Raw genomic sequence first — 26,969 nt, forward strand, 5'->3', positions numbered from 1 at the left:
GAATTGTGCCGAATTAAAACCTTCAGAAAGAAAAAGGTCAGACAGTATAAAAAAAACTTCATAATTATTCAGACAAACATGATTCCTAAGTGTTTTACATTTTAGCTTAGCATTAATGCTAGGAAAGCAGAGCATGTGTTTTTTCTTTCTTTATGCAAGACAGTTCCAAGAAAAATCAAAGTGAGGTCTGTTTTACATAGCAGAAGAAAAGAGAATGATTACCATATTCTAAAATAACAGACAAAGTGAAGAAACCATACCACAGCATAAATGTGCATGAGAAAGCTGTATGTATCTTTGTACATCTTTAAACCTTTCTACCACTCTATAAACAATTGCTACAATATTTACATTTGACTCACAACCATCTGAACATATGCCTGGCATGACCAATCCCAAAGGACTTCAGAAAGCCATAGTCATGATGTCATTTGCTATTGAGTGTAAAGGTTTAGACTAGCTTCCAAACGCACATTTTCATGACAGCCATTGTATCTTATGAACTGTTTTATCAATCATCATTCTTTCAGATAGCATCTCTATGGCTTGTAAAGGTGTGCATTCAGTTTTATGAAGGCATAATATGCCTAGCTGTATTATACTCAGTTAAAAGGGAAAAAAGTATAACTCCTTCCTGAAGTCAGTGCTTCTCATTCACAGTGTACTTACTCACTTTGATGTAGATAGTAGTTCCATGTGTTCAGTCTATTCTGTGTGAGAAAATCTACCCACTTCAGTGAATGGGGGAAAGACTTTTGGGGAGGGGAGCCTCCCTGTAAAAGATGGGGGTTTGGGATTATTTGTAAAAACCATAACTTAATATGGAGTTTGTCTGCTGTTCACTGACTATATTCAGTGGCCTCTAAAAGTAGATAAGCTGGTATATGTGAGGATAGTTTAAAAATATATTAATGATTCTATAGGGTGTGATATGTGTACTGGAGTTTTTATCCTCTCCTAAACTTCATTGGTTATGTTTCTGGAAAATAGGTTGTCTGCTGAATAACCAGACATAAGTCAAGAACTTGGCACAATTTACAAATGAAATTTATTTTCTCCCTTGGAAGGGGTTAAAAGATTATTTTGCAATGAGACTTGAAACTGGTTGTTGTGGGTTTTCCAGGCTGTGTGGTCATGGTTTGGTAGATCTTGTTCCTAACGTTTCACCTGCATCTGTGGCTGGCATCTTCAGAGGTGTAGAACTTGGCACAATTTACAAATGATGCAGGTGAAATATTAGGAACAAGATCTACTAGACCATGGCCACACAGCCTGGAAAACCTACAACAACTAATTGAATCTGGCTGTGAAACCCTTCGACAAGACTTGAAACTATTTACATAGCTTATGTTGGGCACAGTCTGTAGGAAAATGATCCAATTAAAATGTATAAGTTTAGAGGCACAGAGCAGCTATCAGCCATGACTTCTATTGTGATACTTCTCCTGGTCCACTCATTGGGCAATAAGCATCCCCAGGTCCTTAGTTAGGACTCCTAAGGACCTTTTAACAGATGTCTAGTCAGGCCTTTTAGTTTTTTTTACAAAGACAGGCCAAATTTCACATGTGAGTCTCTCACAACAACCACACTTCGTTAGCCTGCCTTCTCAGTTGCCAGAGATCTCAAATTTCTTAAACTAGAACATGTTCCTAACCCAAGGTCACCCAGCAGGCTGCATGTGGAGGAGTTGGAAAACAAACCTGGTTCAGCAGATTAGAGTTGGTTGCTCATGTGGAGGAATGGGGAATCAAACCTGACTCTCCAGATGATGATGATGATGATTGTTATTGATGATTTATATGCTGCTTGGGCCCCACTGTCCCCCACTCCTCTGCTCTTAACCACGACACCATGCTGGCTTTACTTTGGAAAAGTCCTGGAGATTTTGGAGGTGAAGCCTAAGAATCGTGGGCTTTGGGAAGAAAGAAGGAACTCATTGGAATATAATGGCATATAGTCAGTGGTGGGATTCAGCAGGTTCTCACCACTTCGGCAGAACTGGTTGTTAAAATGGTGCTTGTGAACAACCAGTTGTTAAATTTATTGTCGAAGGCTTTCACAGCCGGAATCACTTGGGTGCTGTGTGGTTTCCGGGCTGTATGGCTGTGTTCTAGCAGCATTCTCTCCTGACGTTTCGCCTGCATCTGTGGCTGGCATCTTCAGAGGATCCTGATGCCTCTGAAGATGCCAGCCTCTGATGTTTCCGGGCTGTATGGCTGTGTTCTAGCAGCATTCTCTCCTGACGTTTCGCCTGCATCTGTGGCTGGCATCTTCAGAGGATCCTGATGCCTCTGAAGATGCCAGCCTCTGATGTTTCCGGGCTGTATGGCTGTGTTCTAGCAGCATTCTCTCCTGACGTTTCGCCTGCATCTGTGGCTGGCATCTTCAGAGGATCCTGATGCTTCAGAGGGTCTGATGCCTGTGGTCCTTTGAGATCTCCAGTCCCCCTTCCTGGAGGCTGGCAATCCTACCCCATGAACATGAAGGTTTTGTTTCATTAGTTAGCTGAATCAACATTATGGCAGCATTTGGATCATTTTCTTTTCTTTATTGCAGCCACAATTACAGAATCCCTTCCCTAAGAAGTTTGCCAGGTGTCTTCCTAATACACTTTTAACAGCAGGTAAGCTCATTTACCATTTTAAGCAAGCTTTAAAAAAATCTGTACAGCTTTGGTATTTATTGCAAGAACCATTTCCGTTTTACAACACTAGCTGCTACATGCACAGATAACAAAGCTCACAAAAGCCTAGGCTGAATTCCACAACTGGCTGCTGTCATTGTTCCCCCACCTGCAAAATATTCTGTAGCCCTCCATAGAAGTTTGGAGGAAAAATGAAGGAATTTCTTACCTTCCTTGCCCAGTGCAAGCTTGGGAGCTTCCTAGCGACTGGAAAAAGGTGGGTTTTGTTGTGAGCCTCTTAAAGAGGTTGGCTACTAAATGGGCCACTCTCTTGCTGCTTGCACAGCAACCCTTGCTGAACAGTCTCCCTGACCTTGAAATCCACCTGTCAGCTACTCCCTGAATGCTGAGAAGGCTTACCAGGGCATCAGGTGCCTTAAGCAGGGGAACAGGACTATTGTTGTTTATACAACAGAGTTCCAGCTGCTTGCTGAGGACCCAAAGTGGAATAAGGCAGCTCTCGTAGACCAATAACTGGAATGGCTGTCAGAGGAGCAGCTAGATCAGCAGTTCTCAACCTGTGAGTCACGACCCCTTAGGGGGTCAAAGACCCTTTCACAGGGGTTGCCTAAGACTTTCTGCATCAGTGTTCTCCATCTGTAAAATGGATAAATGATAGAGTTGGGGGTCACCACAACATGAGGAACTGTATTAAAGGGTCACGGCATTAGGAAGGTTGAGAACCACTGTGCTAGGTGAACTAGAGTGAGTGGAGTGACCCTGCAGGCTTTAATAGTTCTCTGTTTGTGGACTGATAAGTGGTTGGAGGAGCAACACCAGGTTCATGAAATGGCGTGCACCTCCCCCTGCACCAATGACCTCCTTGAGTCCTGAATGATTGGCAAGGGTAAATGAGGTTCCCACGCAGTTGGGAGCAGCCCACCCACACCAACCAGAGGGGGAGAAGATGCATCCCCAGAAGGTAAAGGCATTATTCTCCTGACTGGTTCCCCAGAGCCGGAAGGATGTACTGGCTTTGTAAACTACTACAAATAATTTAGTCACACCATTTATAACAAGGTCATAACAAGTTATCTTAACAAAGACAGTAAGGGTTTGTGTGGGTGAGAACAAAATTTAAAAAATTAAAAGAGGAGTTCCATCATACCTGTCAAACCTAAAATTATGTTGGTATTTTAAAAAGGAGGAGCAAGATACAAATACTATCCCAAATACAAATACCAATATCTTGTTTTGCAGATTCAGAAATACAGAATGGCATCTAGCTATATCAACTTTTCAAAAATTTGATGTTCAACATACATATTTGCAATGCCATGGTACATAAAGGATTTTCAGGTATAAAAGCAAACAAATTTTATACTGTAGTATCTGGTGAGACTATATCGCACATTTTCACTACCTTACAGAAAGAGATTTTAACATATCAGCCAGTTGTAGATTACAATCATTGTGTATCTTGCAGAGGCTGCAAAAATTCTGGTTATAATTTTCTAGAAAATAGGCAATCATAACCCGACAGTCACTTGGAAAGAGCGGCTAGGGAAGTGTGACTGAATGATATTCATAGTTCTTTTTAAGTGGCAAATTGGAAAAAAACTTCATTGAAAGTGGCTGTGGTTCGTCACATTTCAATATATTTTTGAAAAACCTCTATATACTTAGAAGAATGTCTTTTCCAAGGCAATCAGGGCTTTGATTACAGTGTACATTTATCAACTTTTAGAAAATCAACTCATACTTTAGAAGACCAAGTAAAAGTCAAGGGATAGAATTTCCCTCCCCCATAAATGGCCTTTTGTCATTCTCACTGAGCTTCAATGATAGAGGGTCATTTTAAGTTTGATTGCAAAAATTAAAGATTGGATTCCACCAACTCTTGAACTGGAAAAAGCAAACAGCTAATTTGTGCCAGCCAAATTCTGAATTTGACGACCAGGCTTACGATTCCCACCACCAAAGCTACAGCACTCGTAAAGCAGTTGGATAAAAAACCTGGCTCAATGGTTCATCCAATCCACCTCCTCCCATTAGCAGGCCATGAACTGGCGTAATGCCCATTGGGCAAGGTGGGCAGCTGCCCAAAGCATCATCTTGTGGGGGGCATCAAAATGCTGGGTTCGTTTTTGGGTATTTTAATGGTTTTCCATTTTCAGAGGCCGCCCATGGGGGGGTGGGATCCAACTCAGGTTTTGCCCAGGGCTACAGTTTGCCCAGGGCTGCCTCATTACGCCCATGTACTGTTCCACAAGAAGAAAGATGGAACACTAAGACTTTGTACTGACTACAGGGGCCTTAATGCTATTTCCATGTGCAATACTTATCCATTGCCATTCATCAAAGATCTGTTTGACAGTCTGGCTCAGGGAAAAATATTCACCAAATAAGCTTGCATGAAGCTTATTATAGAGTTTGTAGAGCAAAAGGTCAAGAATGGATCATGGCTTTTAACACCGCAGTATTCATGAACCTTATCAATGAGATCACGCATGATCTATAAAGGAGTGGTGCTGTATTTAGATAATGTGTTAATCTATACAGAGAACATGGAAGAACATGTTGCTTTAGTGCGGGAGGTACTAAAGCGCCTACAAGCCAATGAACTATATGTCAAACTGAGGCTCATTCCGCACATGCAGAATAATGCACTTTCAAACTGCTTTCAGTGCTCTTTGAAGCTGTGCGGAATAGCAAAATCCACTTGCAAACAGTTGTGGAAGTGGTTTGAAAATGCATTATTTTGCGTGTGCAGAAGGGGCCTAAGTGTGATTTCCGCCAGACCAAGCTGGATTTCTTGGGTTATCATATATTAGGGGAGAGGCTAGAAATGGATCCCAGCAAAGTCCAGGATGTCCTTGCCTGAGAACCTCCTCACACAGGGAGGCAGCTACAGACATTTTGGGGATTTACTAACTTTTACCATGTTTTCATCAAAGACAGTTAGCGTTGCCTCTTGCACACCAAAGGGAAGGGCCAGGAGCCCCTTTGGACTGGACTAGGGCTTGTCTTTCGAGCAGTTAAAACAGGCTTTCACCTCAGAGCCTATTCTACGCCTTCTAAGTCTTTCATATTACATGCAGACACCTTGGACACCATGATGGGCACAGCTCTCCTCCAAAGGGGAGAGGATGGAAAATTACATGCCTGTGCATATTTGTCTAAGAAATTGTGGGGTCAGAACTTAACTGGACAGTTGGTGACAAAAAAAACTGGAGCCATCAAAAAAGTGCTGGCTGGAAGGGGCATGCCACCCTTTTGAGGTGTGGATGGATCACAAAAACCTGGCAACCCCCAAGAGCCCCAGCAAGCTGAGTGCCATACAGCTGGAAAGTTTGGATTTTTAAAAACATTGCATCTGATCCACAGGCAATTTTGGTGGCTTACCCTTCGCAAGGATGTAAAAGCCTATGTCCAGGTTGCCCCACCTGTGCCATGGCAAAAACAGTCCCTGCAATGTCCCCTGGGCTTCTACAACCATTGCCAGCCCCTGGGAAGCCCTGGAGCATAATTTCTATGGATTTCATCACTGACCTCCCCATCAGTAATGGTAAGACAGTGATCTGGATGGTGGTGGACCTGTTCTCCAAACAAGCCCATTTTATTCCTTGTTCAGGGCTCCCCTCGGCAAACATTAGTCCGCATGTTCATCAGCATATCTACCGCCTCCATGCAGCCCCAGACAAGATCATCTCGGAGCGAGGCAGCCAATTTGTAGCATGGTTTTGGAGGCAGTTCTTGACATTATTGGGTGTAGAACAAGAGCCTTCTTCAGAGTACCATGCACAGACCAGTGGCCAAGTCGAGAAGACCAATGCATTGTTAGAACAATATTTGAGGTGCTATGTGAATTATCACCAAGACAGTAGGGTTCAACTGCTTCTGTTTGCAGAGTTCGCATATAACAACACCTTCATTTGCATTCCTCTTTTACATATTTTACATATTCTCTTTTACATATTTTACATATTCTCTTCCATTTCCCAGGAATAACATCTACAACTGTTAATATAATTTCACATAGATATAGGGGGAAATTGAACCTATTCAATATTTTTATTAAAGGTATTAATATAACAGTTAAGACTACAGTTACATCTACATCTTTTAGTGTGTGTGTATGAATTTTAACCAGAAAGAACAAAAGCAGTGGAACATATCCTAGAAAGGGAGACCAAAGAACGAAGATCACTATTCCACAATTAGAACATTAACATAAGGATTAGTTATTTTAGTAGGGTGTTCCTACTTAGTAGGGTGTGGGTTTTCCAGGTTAGTTATTTTATCAACCCACCTACTTTGTAAATTCTGTTTTTAAGAACCAGCACTGTAAATACTGTTTTTTCTTCTGTTTGTATATCTGTATTAGGGTGGGGGAGGTGGAGAAGAATATATTCTTCCATTGGGAAACTTGATACTTTTTATTTGTACCTGAAACAACTATCATGGCTGGAGAGAGTGTTTTTTGGGGGGAGAGAGAAGGCTGGATTCCAAAGTGGGCATTCAACATTAGATCATTGCTTGGTTCTTCCCTACTAGGCAGAGAAGTATGTAGCCCATTCAAAGGGCTTGCTTTGTGTAGCTCTTATGGACTTAAAAATTTGAATTTATGTGATATTTCTCTTCATGCGCACATATACATACCTTTTTATAATCCCTTAGAAAAAGAAACAAATGAACCAGTATGAACTGAGATAAATCAGTATCTGGGTGCCTGATTTGCCCAGAAAAAAACAGAATATTCTAACCAGATGTATATTGAGAGATAAAGTGATTTCTAAACTGATTTTTCCACATAGGTTGGTGGGGGGAGCATTCACCTAGGCCCATACTGGGTCAAGGGTTGTTCCCACTATATAACAACTGAAGAGATCCCAAGGCACATTCTCAGGGCTGTTATACAGATAAATGAAGTGACAATTGTAAATGTGCTGCAGAACAAAAATTAATAATATTTGTCTTCAACTTTTCCTCCATATCTGGCATTGTGTCCAGATTAATTAAAGTAAAGCACAGCCAAAAACAGATCATGATTCTTTTTGCAATTGCATCACTGACAAAAACAATTGTATTTGAGAGAACTGTACCATGACAAGAGTCCATTTTCAGTATCCCTGATAAATAACTTGTCACTTTATATGGCCTGAACAGATATCATGCTGCAATATAATTACTGGAAATCAGTCAAGATTTCTCAGTTTCTTTCTTCACATGATTAAATTTCCCATGTTACCTTTTGCATGATCCACATGTTTTGGTATAAAAACTGATAGCACAGCTTCAAGTTTTCAGAAACATATTGTTTGTTTTATATTTGTCAGTTGAGTTGAAGTAAAACATATCCCTTGCTGATAGAAGTACCTCAAAATATTCATGGACTTTACCATCTATCTAAAACATACAGAATTCTGGCAACACAGATGCAATCTTTTCCTGCATTCCCTAAAAGTTCACTGCAATACAAAGAGATTTACTGGGGGGAGGGGTAGATATCTCAAAGCATAATATTTATCTGGGGTCTATGGGGGCTAAAGAGGTCTAGCAGCCTCTATAACTGACAGCTGAAAATAACATTGTTATTTGAATGAGCACTGAGAATTGCATTTTTCTCAATTTTTAATTCTCACTTCCGATTTTAAAGAGCAATTACATGTTAATATATTGCCTCACAGACGTTTATTTTGGTTTTGACTCTATTCTCACAGAGATATGCATTTAAGACTAAATCTCTTACTGCTATCTTGTAAAGCTATTCAGGTAATAAGATACTATGAAACTGCAGTTTATTTTATTTACTATATAACACCTTTTTCGAGGCTCAAGAAATATACAATAAACAATGCAACAGGAATAGGATTACAAAACATTACAATTAGAAACAATGCAAAAAGGTGTCAGATGTGAAGTTGATGTGCATGCCCACAGAGAGGGTTCTGAGTGCCACCTCTGGCATTCGTGCCATAGGTTCGCCACCACTGCCCTATAAAAATGCTCTCCTGAACAATTCTGTTTTAAAGTTTGCAGTATGGGAGCCTTCCTAATCTTTTTAGGCAGGTCTGATCCAGCACGGCTCTTCTTAAGTTTCATACAAAATAATGAGAATAAATCCTTGCTTGCACTAACCTCTCGATAAATAGTGATGGAAAATCTTTGAAATAGGTCTTTAGCATCCAAAAATTGTAAATCACTAGTAGTGCATTTCACATATGATGATTGTTCTTATTCTGTTGTGCAGTGTGGATAATAAATTAAGTACTACATGGTTATCCAAATGGGCTCTGGCTTTTAAAGAGAACAACAGCAAACCCCACAATTTTCAACAGTTCAATACATTTTGAAAGATATGAATGCTTTGCTATGGCTACGTGGAGTAATGATTTTGGCTGACCTAAGAAATCCAGAGTGGAGACAAGCATAACCATGCAGTTTTCTAATACATCTCCATGGACAGCAGCTGCTTCAGTGGCCAAAAGACTATTCTAAAGCTCATCTTGGCATGAAAATATTAGTATACTGTGGGTAAACACTGTCTCAGTCATTGAAGCAATGTATTCTACTGAATAATGAAGCCATTTTATTGCAGTAATAATTCCTACTTCTCTTGTGCTTACTGCTCCCTTCTAATATCTCAAAAACAGTATTGTCAAATGTTACCACCTTTTGCAAATGTGAAAATATTAGTTCATTGTTATTTAAAGATTGTGAGATTTAAAATACTTTAAGTGATTATATTAGAATTTGCACTATTTAATACTAAGCACTATAATCTCAATGGGACATGAGTAAACCTAATCTCTTATTCATAGTCCTTAAACACTAGAGCTAAATTCTTCTTCATAACTGTGTACACAAAGTCATGATTGTATGAAGTAAAGTTAGTATAAACTGGATGTGACAGCATAGCAATAATTGCTGAACTTTTCACAAGCTGTGATGATAAAAAAATTGCTGCTGGCATGTTAAACATTGTTGCTGGCTATTTAAGGCCTTGTTCACACCAACATTTGAAATGGTTCACACAGAAAAAAATAGCCATTAGAACCACTTGATTTTTGTAAACTCCATTTTCTTTAATACTGGTGTGAATGATATTTTAAAAGGTATAGTTTTAATTTAACTATTAGCCCTTATTGGTGTTTTTCTTGTTGCCGATGATATTGTATGCTGACCTGAGTCTGTATGGGGAAGGACAGCCTATAAAACAAATTAAATACATAAATAAAATAATTTATATGGGATAAGGAAGGTGGGATTCCAGCTAAAGTTCCACCTCACACATTTGTCAGCTTTAGCAATTCATCTCCAGTTGAGAGGGAAGACAACAAAGCATATTACACATTGCATGTGAGGAGTGTTTAGCTTCTTCTCTCTAGAGCAGCAGTGGCACAGTGGCTAAGAGCAGTGGCTAAGAGCAGGTGCGCTCTGATCTGGAGGAACCGGGTTAGATTCCCAGCTCTGCCGCTTGAGTTGTGGAGGCTTATCTGGTGAATTCAGATTAGCTTGTACACTCCCACACACGACAGCTGGGTGACCTTGGGCTAGTCACAGCTTCTCGGAGATCTCTCAGCCCCACCCACCTCACAGGGTGTTTGTTGTGAGGGGGGAAGGGCAAGGAGATTGTTAGCCCCTTTGAGTCTCCTACAGGAGAGAAAGGGGGGATATAAATCCAAACTCTTCTTCTTCTTCTAGATCAGGGGTAGGGAACCTGCGGCTCTCCAGATGTTCAGGAACTACAATTCCCATCAGCCCCTACCAGCATGGCCAATTGGCCATGCTGACAGAGGCTGATGGGAATTGTAGTTCCTGAACATCTGGAGAGCCGCAGGTTCCCTACCCCTGTTCTAGATATATTTGTAACAATAAGAATAGCATGACATTTTAAAATCAAACATAATAAACAATCATATTCTACTATATAAAAATACTTATTGCATGGGATGCACAGATCCAAATGAGGATTACAAATAGCACCACTCACTGTGTTAATATATCAACAGACACATCCTTGATTGTATCGCTTGTTCCTGTTGTAGCCAATCCTCCCTTTTCTTTCATACCTTTCAGTTTATTGATTCAGCAGTGTAATTTATAATGCCAATAATGTAAATTATAATGCCAATAAAGGCTTTGAATTGGATTCAGCAGAAACATTAAGGGTATGTTTCAACCTTCCAAATGAGAGACACTGGTACGGGGGGAACCAACCACCAAGACTGAGGTGGATTCTGCATGGGCCAAAAACAGCAGTGGTTTAAAACAGTGTAAAAAAGCTTACACCGTTTTCACACTTTTTTCAAATCGTTGTTTTTGGCCCATGCGGAATCCGCCTGACAGAGCACCATTAGGTATTAGGTAGCAGAGAAGGGAGCCTTCACGGACATCTGTGCAAGCTGAGTGAAAGTAAGGAAGAGTCTGTGTTCCTCTCTTGTTAAAGTTGTTTTTAACCTAGGCATTGTCAGAGTCATGAGGCTCTAGGCATGAAAGGTTTCTTGGATCTTAGCCTCCTACTTACTCCTGTTTACTCAAACCAGTGGATCCAGCACCAGGCCTGGATGTTGTCATAGTACATTTGTTTGTTACAATTGAAGATTTTTTTTTCTCTGTAATTCAGTTTGAGTCCTTGGTGGGAAGAAAAGCAAGGTAGAAATGCATAAATACATAGATTATGCCTGATTATGCACAAGATGTCTGCTGCAGGTGAATGTCTGTCTCAGCAACATTTGTTGTGTGGACAACACTTTCCATTCTCTCCATGGCAAGTGAGACCACTTTCCATTCTCTCCATGGCAAGTGAGACCACTTGCTTTCACTTTCCATTCTCTCCATGGCAAGTGAGATCACTTCTAGAATGACTTTAATTTGCTTCGCTACCAGAGCAGAACAGATTTGCCAGTGAGCACAGCCTACCTAGCTTCACCCTGTCATTCATGCTTCCCCCTAGTCCCCCCTTTCATGTAGCAGGCTCCTTCCTGCTTCTCTAAATGCTTCTATCAAAATATTGGTATCTCAATATAATAATAACAGAGAGAGATTTTCCAAGGATAAATACAAGCAGGGATTTTTTTTGGCTCCACCCTAAGTCTCCCACTCTACTTTTGTCCTCCCTGATGATTGAGAGGGCTTTAAAAAAATTATTTTTTTAACCAGCCTTTCTTTTAAAACAAGCCTCTTTCTTTCCTGCTGCAGTAGCAGCAGCATCAGGAAGAGAGAGAGAGAGAGAGAAAGGGGAGAGGGGGAGGGGAGGGGGAGGGGGAGAGTTGAGATCTGTGCCTTTAAGGATGGAGTGCCTTTAAGGATTTGAAGGATGGAGTTAAGAGAACTAGAAACTGAATGCCAGCTCAGGACATGATGTATAACATTGAAGTAGAGATGTAAATTTAAAATTCTGATTTTGTAAATAAATGCATTCTTTAACATGAAGAATGATGTAATGAAAAAAAATCCTCCTGCTTACCTTTGTTGTACATATTGGTTGGCACTTGGACATCACTCAAAGTGACATTCACAGGTAAGTTATTAAAATGTTCATTTGGTTCCAGGATGAATTCCTTTCCAAGTTCTAGGAAGTTTCCATCCTCATCTCGTTCATTAATAAGAACAGCATTGAAATATTCATACTGCAACAAAAACCAGTAATTATATCTTTTTGCAGCTCTCTTAAGAATTAAAACACATCTGTTTAACATTCATTAGGTCTTACAATGTACAATATCTTCTTGCCACAGTTTTCACCTCTCTCCAATATCATGGATATGATACAAAAAATAACCATTACTTCATATGTTCAAAATGAGACTGAAGCACTTTAAAAGTATATGTTCAATTGGTTTTTCTTTTTTTTTAAAAAAAATGCTTGCTTCTGGCAGACAGGTAGTGTAATGATTCCAAGAGTTCAGATCCTGTTGCTCAACTCACATTTGTAAAAGTTTTGATGGCATCCAGCTGCAATTTTTTGTGGAGCCTTCATCCAACATGGTCAATGTGCAATTTGGGCCAACAAAGAACTCCAGCTACCTATATGTGAAGGTTCAGCCAATACACTCTAATTTATATAGAATAGCAGCTTTTGATGTGTAGGAAATTATTGCTAAACACTGCAATTATTATTACCTCAGTGAACTGAATTAGCGGTATAATTAGCATTTTATTTAATAAATTCATATACACCTATTACTTTGTTGTCATAATTGGTAAGCTCTATGGAGAATTGTTGTTGAACAGACTTCAGTCTTGGCTGACCAGCTCCAATAATTGGTCCTGAACAGGTGAAATTTTGTAAGGGATACAGAACACTTGATCACTGTCATGTGTTATCCCACTTGATTAGTAAGTATGCAATCTCAAGGAAGGGCTTTTTATATGCAACTTTTGTAGATTTTTCCTATGAATTTGACTCCATATCTAGAACCTGACTGTGGAGGAAAAAGGAAGACTACAATTGACAGGTGATTGTTGTGGTTAATGACAAACCTTTATACTGATTTTTTAGCCCAAGTATAGTATAATGGGGGGAGGGGTTATATAACTATTCCTCTTCCTGTTCTCCAGGAAATTAGATGGGTGACTTTTAGTGCCAATTCCTATTTAATTTATACCTGTCCAAACTATTATTGCACTGATTAAGTGGTATTACCCTGACCCATCCACTCTTCAACTTTCATAACACAGTTTTGAATCCTAAAGTCACTGAGGGTGCCTCAGAACTACATCCAGCAGTTAATTCCTTAAATGAGAAGCACAACAGAAGCACAGCACATCACTGACAAAGTACAAACCTGACAAACAAAAGGCATACCTAAAAGAATCTGTCGTAAGGTTCTATCTTGGTGCACAAGTTCATAAAGGGAGATCTGGTCCTTCTGCTGGCTTGATATGTCCATTGTGTACTCATTGCATTATTATTTTTTTCTTTCAAGATAAATGTTTTCTCACTAGGCTACTACAGATAGTCAGGTGCCAAAGAGGCACAATTCTTACAGTTTCTCTTATCCAGGCCTCAGTACAAACTTATAACATGCATCCCTAACACAATCAAACACAAGGGTGGGAAAGTCTACTTTATTTCTACAATAATCCAAATGAGCCATATCACAGTAAGAAATTTCTAGTCTGTGCTAACCCTATACCCACAGCATACATTCAGGGCCTAATAAAGTGTACACATTTCTCTAACATCCTTTGTGGTTATGTATGGCATTCTCTCATTCACATTATATGTGATTTTCCCAACCAGAGTGCTTGAATGTAAACAACTGCTTCGTATTGTGGGAACAGGCCAGAATGTGTATAAAAATTGTATTTGATTAAGTTATAGAACCAAAGAATTGCAAAGAATCAAAATGGGAGCTTCTGTGTAAGTGACCAGCAAGCCTGCATGTTACCAGCTTGCTAGCAAAAAATGCAGGCAACTACAGATAACATCTTTAGTATCTTGTAACTACAGGTTACTACGTGACAGAAGACAAATGCATTTTATAACTTTGGTTTTTGGGTTAGAAATGAATGTGATTAGTTAAATTACAAAGTGTTTTTCTATATAGTTAAATGAACACATAAATGATAATGAGAGAGATTCACATGTATTAGTATTTTACTATAATTCTATTGTTTTAGAATCATGTATGTATAAATCTTTTAAAATGTTAGAATCATTTCATGCTGGGGAACAGAAAGTAAGTTTTATGAGCCAAAGGAATCCTGCATGCCCTGGAGGTATAGCTCTCTCTCTGGGAGAAACTTAGCAAAACGGGTTTTTCTTGGAGGAGCAGGCTAGCTTGATGGCTGTCCTTTGTAATGGATAAAGGTCACAGCATGTAGCATTTGAATTACAGAAGGAATGTGAATACGTAGAGTAAGGGGCTGTCTTCATGTGACCAGATCTATCCAATTAGATTTTTAAGGTACATGCTTGTAATACGTGAGTAAGGGGATGGATTGTGTGACGTCTTTGCATCTACAAAAACTCAGGTTTTCATATGCTGGACGTGACTCTCACTTGAGAGCCACCCGAAAGGGGGCGTGTCTCTCACTTGAGAGCACCAGGGTCTCTCCCTCGGGAGAGGTCACCTTCTGTAACTTATCTACATTCTGCTAAGTAAAAACTGTCTGTTTGTTTCTAATGTCAGATGTCTTTTGCTTTATTTCAAATTTTAAGTTTTTCTTAAAACTAACTCAGCTGTGTAGGACCAGAAACGCGATCCTGGCCTCTCACAGGTTTGAAAAGGTAGAACTCATCCATGGAAGAAATGTTCTACCTTGCCAACTTTCCTTCATTTTTAGATGCACATACTGTAGCAGCAGGCCAGCCACTGTACATTAATACAATCAACTGCCTTTGGATTTGGTCAGTTTATAAGCAAAATTGAGTACTATTAGAAAAAAATTAGGGAAAAAGTATAAAATAAAAGAATGCAGTTCAGTAATGACAGGATACAAAGTATAACAAAGCTAAATTACTAATGACTTGCTGACTTCCTGTCACAGCATAGTTGATTCTTGAGGCCTTAAGTTTGTAGAGCTTAGTATGAGTTTCTTTCTGGCAGCAAAGGGGGGGGGGGGAGAGAAAAAAAGGGACTAAACAATTCATTATAGATAACTATAACCTGCTGAACCCTCACAATCAATCATAGGACTGTCCTCATAGAATCTTCCAGGGAATGAGCAAATCCCATTGCAGGCTTTTAGCTACTCTCCATGATATAATTAAGCTTGCCTGGGAACTCATCCTTGAAATAATGGTATGGGAGGGGGCGCTCTATACAATGGCAAAGAACTAGCTAAGGCTGTTGCACTTTTGACTGCACACTCTAAAGAATATTCACAGTCAAAGATTCACGTACACACTGCACCAAAATTCACAGTTATGATATCCTTCTAATTCACTCACCTACAGTGAGACTATGCAAAAGCAAATCAGTGTGCAGGGCAAGGGAAGAAACAAGGGAAGATGTCAAGTAGTAAGCCACTTCATCATTATCTTTTATCCTGCAGTATGGGCAACTAATAGACCTTTCAGGATATTGCTGAAAGAGGACTCTCGTTTTCACTCCAGTATTGTTGATAAGAGATCCATCCTTACCCCTCCAGCAACATTCTAATACTTCTTAATTCATTCTGGAAAAGTTAGAAGGCATAGGCCATAAGATTGCCAATTTCCAGGTGTGACCTGGAGTTCTCCTAAATTATATGTGATCTCCAGAATACACAGATCAGTTTTCTTAGAGGAAATGGCAGCTTTGTAGGGCACACTATGACATCACAGCCCTGCTGAGCTCTCTTTCCAAACTCCACCATCTTCAGGAACCACCTCCAAATCTCCAGGAATTTGCCAAATTAGGGTGTCAACCCTAGTCCTTATGAAAAGATTAAGAAAAAGGTTACATTTAGGTTGAGTATTGTTTTATATTGTCTTCTGTTCTGAACATCTGCAATAGATTTATAGAAAAATATTGTATGTGAAAGAAAAATAGAAAATAAATGTTGGATGAAAAAATGGAAAGCAAATCCATTTGGCACTCTGAGATAGTACACATTTTAGATAGTACTCTAGGGAATGGTGATAAACTCTTATTTGCTGACAAAGCAGATATTCAGGCTCCTAGGCTCTAAGAGAAAATTACTTCAATTTAATCTTGTCAATAGAGGTCAATCTTTAATATGACCTCAACAAGGTAATTCCAAATTCAGAACAATATGTCATGCCCAAAATAAATTAGCCTAAAACCAGCAAAATGATTAGTTACATTAGGATAGCCACAAGTATATAATCAGGGAAAGAAATCAGTTTCACACATCTATACAGAGTTATATGGAATTCTGGGAAAATGAAATAGTATTTAATATAAGCATTCGGATAGTTCATTTGTTGTGTTCAAAGAAGCTCATATACATTATCCTTACAATAACTCTGTAAATTATTCCATAGTACATTCCCATATTTCAGACAGGAAGCTGGAACTGATCATGGCCTAACTATTTGATACATGGTCCTCAACTTGGGTCTGGATCCATCATTTACTATCAGTCACACATGCACTTGAGAATATCTTGCTGGAAACTCTATTCCATGTCTCATGGAATCTGATTTAGATGAGGATCACAAAACAAGGAAGTAGAGACTTCTACCCATACAATGTTTTGACCTGAAATGACATTTAAGGAGTATTATTTTGACCACTTTGTGCACCCAATCAGTATATGTGGACAACATACTGATAGAGACACACAGTACTCCAGATCTGTTTCAAGCTACTCATGTGCCATGGTTCTGACCCAAATAAGACCCCTCATGCTTGGGAACTGAGTTTCCTATGGGGAGTTTACAAATGCAGACCTGATCACATAGATCCAAGGAGACCCTGAGGTAACCGAGTACAGCTTAGACTTTCATGAAGTGGGTTCATGGCTGAATTATGAATCCTTCTTCCCCCCCCCCCCCCCCCCATGCACACACACAAGAAATGACATCCAAGTGGCACAGGGAAACAGCTGAATGAAACAAAATCCTGGTAGCCTGGAAGCCCTCCATAGGGCTTAATGGAGTTACACTTCTGAAGCCCTGGCCATGGCATTCCTGGTGCCAAAACCCTGGTGGAAGCCAACTAAAGTCAGCCCCACCCATAAGAATTCTCCAGTCCACTTTTCCCCACACCATGCTAGCATCTGATTAGATGCAAGCATTTCTTCACAGCAGCACCCACTTCTGGGTTCTGCCTCCACAGAGCTAAGGGGCATTTGACCACCAGTTCCTTTGTCCTCACCACTGGTGGGGGTGCCTCTTTCATCAGTGGAGGGGACAAATGTATCAACAGAGCCCAACACCAAATCCACAGTCTAAATGCCCCCCCCCCCCAGTCTGGAGTAAGCTGCCCAATATCATTCAATCATGGATCCAGGAAAAAGGGGTGGAGAAAGGTAGACATGAAGCTAAGCATCTGAGGCTTATTTACTTATGAAGAAAATGTGATTTGTTGGTGACATAATCATACAGTCCTCATGACCATACTATAAGTACTGCATTAACATTCTATTGTGCTTCTGCAAACACATGTATGTACATGCACACCACTAATGTATTATTGAGTTTTTGACATTTTTTTTAAAGATCTCATAAATAATGGAATGAACAGATGTGGTGTATCTCAAGATGAAAAAAAAGTCTTTAAAACTTCCAGTAATTTACAAAGTTTCAGGACCATCTTCTGGGACATGAGATTTAGGAATTGTGGACTATTCTTGTACCTGATTTAGCCTACTCAAATCCCTTTGGTTTAATATATTTTTATTCCCAAATGTAAAAAGAACAATTTTTCCTGATATTGTTCTAGTAGCATACAAATGGAAGATTTATGCAGATAAGAAGTTAGTTTATCTAATCTAAGGTACACCTTTGGGATAATATTCATGGGGTCTAACTGCTCAGGGGACCAATAGGTCATTTTATACTTGACACCAGTCTTGAGTGTATGACAGCACACCTCCTGGCCTGTTTCCAGAATTTTCTTTTTAGCAATACTGGAAGGTTTTTTAAAAATATATATGCAGTACAATATCAAATAGCAATAACAAATAGCAATATCATAAAGGGCACACCAAAATGACCCATACTATTTTGTAGAATTCAAAAGTCCATGTCCAATGTCATGAGTGCACATTCCTTATTGAAACTGGGGTAGGTGATGCTAGGTTTACAGGTGGTCAAATCTGAATCCACAGATGTCTGCTTGGCTGAATTTTGGTGAAAACTCTGACCTCTCTATTTCCCACAGTAGAGTAGCCCTGACCTATTTAACATCATTTAAATGTCTATCCTCCACTTTTCTCCCCAGTGGAGAATCCAGCTGGCTTAAAACATCATGTTTCATTCTACTATTTTAATTCACCATGACACCCAATGGGGTAGTGAGCTTAATGTGGCAGAATGGAGATTTGATCATGGAAGCCCCAGATCCTCTTCTGATCTGAATTGACCAAGCTAGCCTGATCTTGTCAGCTCTTGGAAACTAAGGCTGTTTTCGCCTGGTGGCAGAAACGCACCTCCACAGGCATAAATTATGCCGGTGGAGGCTCAGGGACTGCTCACACGGTAGCATGTGAGCAGCCCCAAAGATCCACCAAACCAGAGAGGCGCCTCTGCATGGAGCTGCCTCTGGTTCGGCCCCTCTACTGACCTTCCCGTCCAGCACTGCTCTGGAAGGCTGGAGGGACACGACCACACTGCCCTACAACCTCCAGGGGTCGGAGGGCAGCATGGGCATGTCCCTCCAGCCCTCCAGAGCAGCGCTGGACAGGAAGGTTAGTGGAGGGGATGGGAAAAGCAGGGATGGGAAAAGGCTGGAGGGACATGCCCATGCTGCCCTCTGACTCCAGGAGTTGGAGGGCAGCGTGGGCTTTCCCTCCAGTCCTCCAGAGCAGCGCTGGATGGTAAGGTTAGTGGAGGGGAAGGGGAAAGCGATCAAACCTCAATGAGTGAGGTTTTGAAGTGACGCCTTCACGCCGCTCGTGGGTGGCCAGCACAGTGCTGCTGCTATGCAGCAGTGCCTCCTGTGTGAGCAGCACCCCAGGGAAAGTGTTTTTACCATCCCTAGGGCACTGTTATTCGCCCATGCAGAAACAGCTTAAGCAAGGTCAGTCTAGTTAGTATTTGGATGGAAGACCACCAAGGAATAACAGGGTTGCTATGCAGAGGAATGCAATGGTAAAGTACCTCTGTTAGGCCGTTTCCACAAGGCCACGCTTGGGGGTTCATTGGCGTATACAACGCCGACGCACCCCACCAGGACCGTTCGCACAGCACTGCACCATCGCTTGAACGATGTACCTTCCCTGCGACCTTCCGGCGCGTCGCCCAGGCCAGGGAACACGCCCCCCTGCCCTGTGCGACAGCTCTGGAGTCGCAGGGCAGGGGGGTGTGTCCCCAGGCCTGGGCGATGCACCGGAAGGTCACAAGGAATGTACGTCATTCGGGAAAGGGGGAGTGGCACCTTCCAGCCACTGCGCCTTCCAGCCGCTGCCTATAAATCGAATAATAAATAAATAAATAAATAAATAAATAAATAAATAAATAAATAAATAAATAAATAAATAAATTCGCGCAGCGCCTGGAAGCCGCTGTTTTCAGAAAACCTTGCTTGGGGAGCGAGGTTGGGAAACAGCGGCTTCACGGCGCTGGGGGAGCAAGGGCGGCGCTGCTGCGATGCAGCTGCACGCCCCATGCGAACAGCTCCCTAGGGACGGCGTTTTTGCTGTCCCTAGGGCGCTGTTATTGGCCTGTGCAGAAAGGGCCTGAGTTTCTTGCCTTAAAAAGCCCGTAAGGGGTCACAATAAATCATCTGTGACTTTATAGTACTTTACACACACACACATATCCTTTCCCGACACTAAATTCATAATAGCATGAGCCACTGTCCACAACAAAAGTATATCTACTTTTCAATGAATCTATCATCTGCCTTATGAAAAAAAATACTTCAACAGTATTGAACAGATATTATAAATTTCCTTATTTTTACCATTTACTTTAAAGTCTGGGCAGTATAACTGGATGGTTTAAAGCTTGGGAATAAATACCTAGTCATTGTATATAACTATACACATAAAATCAAGCCTTTACTTACAGGAAATGGAAAATCTACCAGTTACAGCGCTAGAAAATTGTCCAAGCGCAGCTTAGCCTGATGGAGTTTGACATTCATTGAACAGCTATCAATTTCTCCAGAAATAATAAGGGCAGCATTAAGATTTACAAGAAAGCTAATGATGGGGTTAAAGACCTTGCAAAACAAGAATTATTCGTGCTTGATGGGTGATCTTGTTCTCCAGTCCTTCAAATTGGGTGCTTTACTTACCAAGTGTGATACTACTTTGACATGGATGGACTCAGAATTTAGCGTACTGTGCCATTTTGTATTTCACATCCCTAGCCACTGAGAATAGTGCAAACATATTTGCTTGTGGCTGCACATGAGATTATTGTTTGCACAAGACACATAGTATGAGGGTGTGCAATTTGTGTATTAAAATTTGCAAGTCTTTATTCCCAGTAGGGTTAATTGTGCTTTTTAAATTTTGAGAATGCCACAGTAACCAGAATGCTATTGGTGGGAAACATTGCCCTAGTTGCCCTGACAGCCAGCGCTTACTACAAGATTCATGAAAAACTTTCTCTTTCTCTTCCCTTGCTCTTCCTTGACATATGTACCAACTGTAGTTAAGCTTCATGACTTCATGACAAGTGCGATGATGACACTTAAGTCACAAAGATAATCTTCTTTGGAAAAATCTTTCAATCTTTACTAAATAAGGACAGAGTGAATGGATATGTGATATACAGCCATGTTTTCCAGTTTCTCTCACTGTCTGAGGACCTCTTCTCACATTTGCTTGGAATAACTAATTTAATGTAAGAAAACTGTGAGAATGTATGCTGCAATAATAATCATGGCATTTACACTATTAAAAAGAAATGTGACAAATGTGCACACCGGTGGATAAAAGCATGGGGGACACAATAATAGCATTTGCAAATAAAGAGAAAGATGAAGAGATTGAACAACTGATTACATACAAATCCATTGGTATAATTCATGGCTCTCCTGTGAAATGTAGCAATCAGATCAGCAAATTACAAGCCAAAATAACAAGGCTACAATGATGAGTTAATTTTCAAAAAATGTGACTGGAGCTAGATAATTTTTTTAAAAAGAACAAATACAACTGTCTAATAAAGTAATGTTGAAGAATATCAAAGAGAACTTTTCAAATTACAAGCAGTACATTCCAGATTTAAACTCATGCAGAGATTTTTCAGTATTTTTAATATATGAGCTGTCAATATGCCAATATCCAGTATCCCAAACGTTGCCTCCAGACATTTGTTATTAATGTCAGATATTATATGTTGACTGTGTGGTTAAGAGTCATTTCAGATCTGACTTCTTTTCATGTCCACTGTATGATGCAACCAGGTGATATTTATTTAGCCTTTTGTACTGAACAAACCAAATTTGCATGGAACAAAGCAGAAATAGTCTTTTTCTTGGGGATTTGGTAAATCAGAATAACTCCCAGTCGCTCCCCAAAAAATGGGGAAAAAAACCCTTATTGATTTTTTCAGTTTTTTAATTTTCTGAGAAAACAACCCTCTTAAAATAGATAAAGCAAAGTCAAATAGCCTGGGAGCCTATAAAGCTGAACATAATTTAGATTTATTGGCTTTTGGAGCGCCGAGGGGAAGAGAGGGATATCTGAATTTGTTCAGATCTCCCCATGATCTCCATCTCCCAAGTCCTCCTGGGCTTGGAAGAGGGAGGCTGGTGAGAGAAAGGGGAAGAAATAGCTCAATATGGGGCAAGATCGCCCCCAGCCTCTGTTATCCATGCCCTTTGGGGAAAGGTAGGGGGAGAGCAGATGTGATCCAGCATGTGGGGATCAGCATCCTTGCATGCAACATTACCCCCCTCTGTTGTCCAAGCCCTTAGAAGAGGTAGGGGGACAGCAGATGTGATTCTGCGTGCAAGGATCAGCAAGCCCCCACCGCCCCGCTATCTGTGCCTGAAGGGCAGAGGTGGGGGAGAGCAGGCATGATTCTGTGTGGGGAGATCACCAGACCAACATGCAAGATCCCCCCTCAGCAGCCCTGCATGTAAGATCACCCTCCAACGAATCACCATAAACCAAAGATTATGAACTTTTCTAAGAGAAAACTTCCCTCTTTTGGGGGGTACTAGATGACATGATGTTGATCAGGTGAAGGAGTTGGCTTATTTTGGTATTCTCTTTTCTTATAATCTGAGCTGAAACTCCCATTAAAAGTCTGTGTCTAATAAAATCAGACCGAATGGGGCAATTGTAAATTGTTTTTATACCAAAGATATTCCTGCAGCTATTCAGTTTTTAATCTAAACATTATTTCAATTATTCTTTTTGGTAATGCCATTTGGGTAAATGTTGTAAATTAGTCTATTGTTTGTTTGGTAATGCCATTTGGGTAAATGTTGTAAATTAGTCTATTGATTGTTCTCTCCATAGTAGTTAAATGTATCCCTCGAAAGTAGCAGCGTACATTCTAGTGTATTCTGCACTCATACCATTCTGAGATTTGACCCAGGGAAATGTCTCCTCAAAGGGAAAGCTAAAAGTATGGGCTTTTTTGCCTTCAAGTTACAATTTAGTTAGGTTTTTAAGCACTGAGAGATATCTAGTTTTTGTGAAATGTAATTCGTATAGATTTTCATGGCAAAAAAATTGATGAGAAATTGTCATTGATGGACATATCATGGAATATGATTAGAAATTTTGGGAAATCTGAGGCTTTTTCTGAAATAAAAAGTGTATTAAAGATATTGATTATGTTAGTACATCAATTCAAGCTCATTTCAATTCTTTAGAATTCCTCCCCCATGTTACTTGCCTTTATGACATATTCCATCTATTTTAAATGAAAACTAGATAATGCTTCTGGGCTTAACATTTATTTTAAAACAATGTAGACTGATGAAACATTGCTGTTTTGCGTACTGACAATGATGAAAACTGGTTTTGATTTTAATAAGCATCTCATATCCCAAGAAAAATGTGTAGAACCACTTTAGACCAAGTAAAGTGGCATGCTTTAGAGAGGCATACTTGAAAATTAGCATCCCACGGTGCAGAATGGTAAGCTCATGACCTGAGTTTGAGCCCAATGAGCCAGGCCCTTTCCGCACGGGCGTTTAATGGCGCCCTGGGGACAGCAAAAATGCCGTCCCCAGGGAGCCATTCGCAAAGGGGGAGCAGCTGCTTCACAGCCGCGTCGCCCTCGCGTCGCCCGACCGGCGCGAAGCCGGCATTTCCAACCTCGCTTGGGGAGCGAGGTTGTTTGAAAATGCCAGCTCCAAGGCGCCCTCCCTCCCCACTCCTGTCCATCACTTACCTGGTCCCTGGCCCTCCGGCGCATCGCCGAGGCCTGGGGACACCCCCCCCATCCCTGCAACACTCAAGCAGGCGCGCAGGGCCGGGTGGCGTGTCTCCAGGCCTGCAAAGCTGCTACATCCGCCGGAGGAGCCAAGGGACAGAAGCAGGGTACGGCCCAGGTATTGGATGGCGCTCTAAGGCCCCCCCATCGTCCCAGCGGTTCTGGGACCGTCCATGGACGGGCCAGTCCCCAGCGTCGTTGGAAGTAGCTTGCATGTCATTACACCCGAGGCCCAGCTCCCTTCCGCCTCCGTGCTTTTGGGAAAGGGTCCCCTCAATTCAGGTAGCCATCTCAGCCTGCCATCCTTCCAAGGCTGCTAAAATGAGTACCCAACTTGCTGGGGATAAAGTGTAGACAAATGGGGAAGGCAATTGCAAACCACCTTGTAAACATAGTCTACCTAGTAAATGCCATGACATTACCACATAGGTTAGTAATGACTCAGTGCTTCCACAAGGGACTGTGCTTCCACAGTGCTTCCACAAGGGACTATCTTTGCTTTTACCCTACCAGCCTCAAATCTCATTTTGAATGTCAGACTAGAAACCAAAAAAGAATTAAGAGATAAATTATTTCCATTCATTTTTACTCATGCTCACTTGTTTCTCTTTGGATTTGTTAACTGACTCCATCAAAACAGTCTAGGTCAGATCTTAGCAGTATAATTTATTTTATTTAAAAATATTTATTACCCCCTTGTGATACCCCTTTCTCACTAACACAGATTACCTACTACCCTCTACAACCCTTCTCTCTCAGGTTCAGGGTTACAAATAGGTCAGGCTGTCACAGTCTCTACTCTTATTTCTTCTAAAATATAGAGAGAGCCATGATCATTTCACCTTTCAAGTCCTCTCTCTCTCACTCACAGAGATCAGCAGACAGGGTAGACCTCTTTTAACAACAGTCCCTCATATAAACACTTAACAGAGTGATTGTGGTTGGAGGTTCAAATATTGTCCCAGTCATACACTGCCACCATGTATTTGTATCCTAAAACATATAGACTGAGATCTTCATTGGTGTGCAAGTGAGTGTGTGTTTTTCCCTGTGACACACAGCCCACAGGGTTAAACAAACAAGGTGTTAACTTTTATTTATGGCTTGAACATAACATTGAAAAAAGTAAGGTAGAGGGTACAACATCTCTTTTCCCATGAATTTTTGAACTGTTTCCCTATTTTGCATTTGGGATCTTTTGTTACAAATTGACGTTTCTTTCCATTTAGCTTTAAACTGCTCTTCATTTCAGCTTTACTCAGTCTGACATACTCTCCCCTATCTAAGTCCCTAGCTGCCAACTCGCAACTGCTGTTTTCTAACCAACTCTCACTAACATTCTGTCAGGTCTCATTAGTTTCTTTTAGGGAGAGGTGAAACCTAACCTGTCCATCCCTTTCTCAAAGCCAACTGGGAAACAAGACTTGTTTAAAAAAAAATAGAATACCCTATAAAGCTATAAAGGCATTCATTTTCAAAAGAGCCTAAGATAGGAAATACTAATTAATTTACTAATAGTTTTAAGGTAGTTTTGCAGAAATTATGCACATAGTTGAACTGCAAGAGTATTTCACAGGAGGGGAGCTGTAGTGGATCTTTAAGGAAATAGAGATAAGAATCATATGAAGCTTTAGTTAAACCAGCTGGGGTCCATGAGCCCTTCTCAGGATTTTCTAAGCTCTCTTGAGTTTGAGCAGACTGACTCTTCCCTGCACCATCTTTATTCCTTAAATCAACTTTCAGTTATGTTCAACATTCAATCCTTTCTGGAGGATTTTAAATCAGAACATGATTAAGGAATTTCTCTTCATTTTGTTAATTTAGAAATTCATATTTTTCTGCACACCTGTAGAGTCCCGAGTAGGTAAACAGTGTAGGAAATTTTCGGAGGATGGCCCAGTTTTATGACTTTTGCCATCCACACAAACGCCAGATAATTTAGTATTCGATTACATTAAATTATTGGCCAAGCCCATTTCATTAATGCAGTAGCATCTCAGTGCATTTAAATCAAACAAATTCAAATTACAATGTGATGATAGTTAGACTGGAAGTTACTAAATTAGAAACAAAGAACTTTCAACCATAGCTGCTTGCTCAGATGTGGTGGATGTGTTATTTGATGATCAGGAATTCACCCTGGAATTTTTTCCAGCAAAGGGAAACTACTTTGTGAGATATGTAACAAATGAAGACAATATGTCAAAAGAAAATTTAAGCTCTTACAATATGGAGTACTTTTACTGTATAGCAAAACCCAGAGCAGTAAATGCTTATGTTTTGTAATGTCTCCACAGGCCAATAGATTACCACTAAGAACTAAAATCAATTAGCAGATCTACGCCAGCCTGTAATTAGATGCAGGAAACCAGACAAGTGACCTGCCAGGGGTAGAATAATCCTCTTTTTTTGTATGTCTGAATTTGCCAAGCACCTGCCAGGCCGCAAATCATAATTGCTGAGCTGTATTCAGATTTGTGGGTCAAATGTGGTTCTACCCTACCATAAATAACTTTTACAATGCACAAAAGGAATCTAAATCCATCAACAATTTTAGGTGGTAACCTAAATTTAGAGTAGAAATGAAAGGCTGTCGATTCTTCTGGATTTTATGCCAGGTTGTTCCTCTAATGAAAGTTAAAACCAGGCTACACTCACATTTGGAAGAAAAATACAGGATTGTGAACACTTGCTAGCCAAAATCCATAGCTTTTTCTATCTCAGAGTCCTGGTTTCATTCCATTTCCTTTCAGACCTTTGTGTACTTTCCTGCATTTCTTCTTCTCTTGCTATCTCTTTGCACCATTCATTTTTACATACACATGCTGTTATTTTGTATTAGGAAGCTTCTAAATTACAGCACTTCAAAATCCTTCTAATTGTCAGAAAAGGAAGATGTGCAACCTTCACCAATACAGAGTAGATAGAAACACACCTTATAAGAGCACAAAGAAGTCCTAGATTCCTGTACTTAGGGAAAATAAAGACTTCCAACATTTTTTTTTTCCGAAAGGAAAGAGTTTATGTGTCTGCCTGATTATAGGACTCAAGGGATTGAGAGACAGACAGGAAGTTCCTGCATGGCCTAGGATAGTGGGTAGCAATAACTGGTTCCAGCAACATCAACATTCCCATTCAGTCCTACCTGAGTGCCTCGGATGATGAAGTTGATCCTCAATCTCTCAACAAAATCTACCAATAGATGCCATGTGCATTTCCCCCATCTCCTATCCCACTAGAGGAGTGAGGACATAGTATAGATTTATGTTATTTATAGAGCTACATCCCCAGTTGAAGTGGTAATTTTTTCTTGCTATTATATTCCTGAAATGCTGTCCTGAATTTATGCTTAGGATCATCTAGTTCAGAAGAAG

General features: G+C 40.5%; 1 protein-coding gene across 5 annotated transcripts in view; it reads right to left on the minus strand.

The window, feature by feature from the left end:
- CACNA2D3 (calcium voltage-gated channel auxiliary subunit alpha2delta 3) overlaps nucleotides 1-26,969 on the minus strand; it is a 707,732-nt gene that overhangs the window by 397,624 nt on the left and 283,139 nt on the right. For all 5 annotated transcript variants that reach the window (XM_048490851.1, XM_048490852.1, XM_048490850.1 and 2 more), the window contains exon 5: nucleotides 12,097-12,259. In XM_048490851.1, coding sequence (XP_048346808.1) covers nucleotides 12,097-12,259 — 163 coding nt within the window. The remainder of the gene's footprint in view (nucleotides 1-12,096; nucleotides 12,260-26,969) is intronic.

Source organism: Sphaerodactylus townsendi, linkage group LG03 (genome assembly GCF_021028975.2).
Source record: "Sphaerodactylus townsendi isolate TG3544 linkage group LG03, MPM_Stown_v2.3, whole genome shotgun sequence".
Classification (NCBI taxonomy): Eukaryota; Metazoa; Chordata; class Lepidosauria; order Squamata; family Sphaerodactylidae; genus Sphaerodactylus; species Sphaerodactylus townsendi.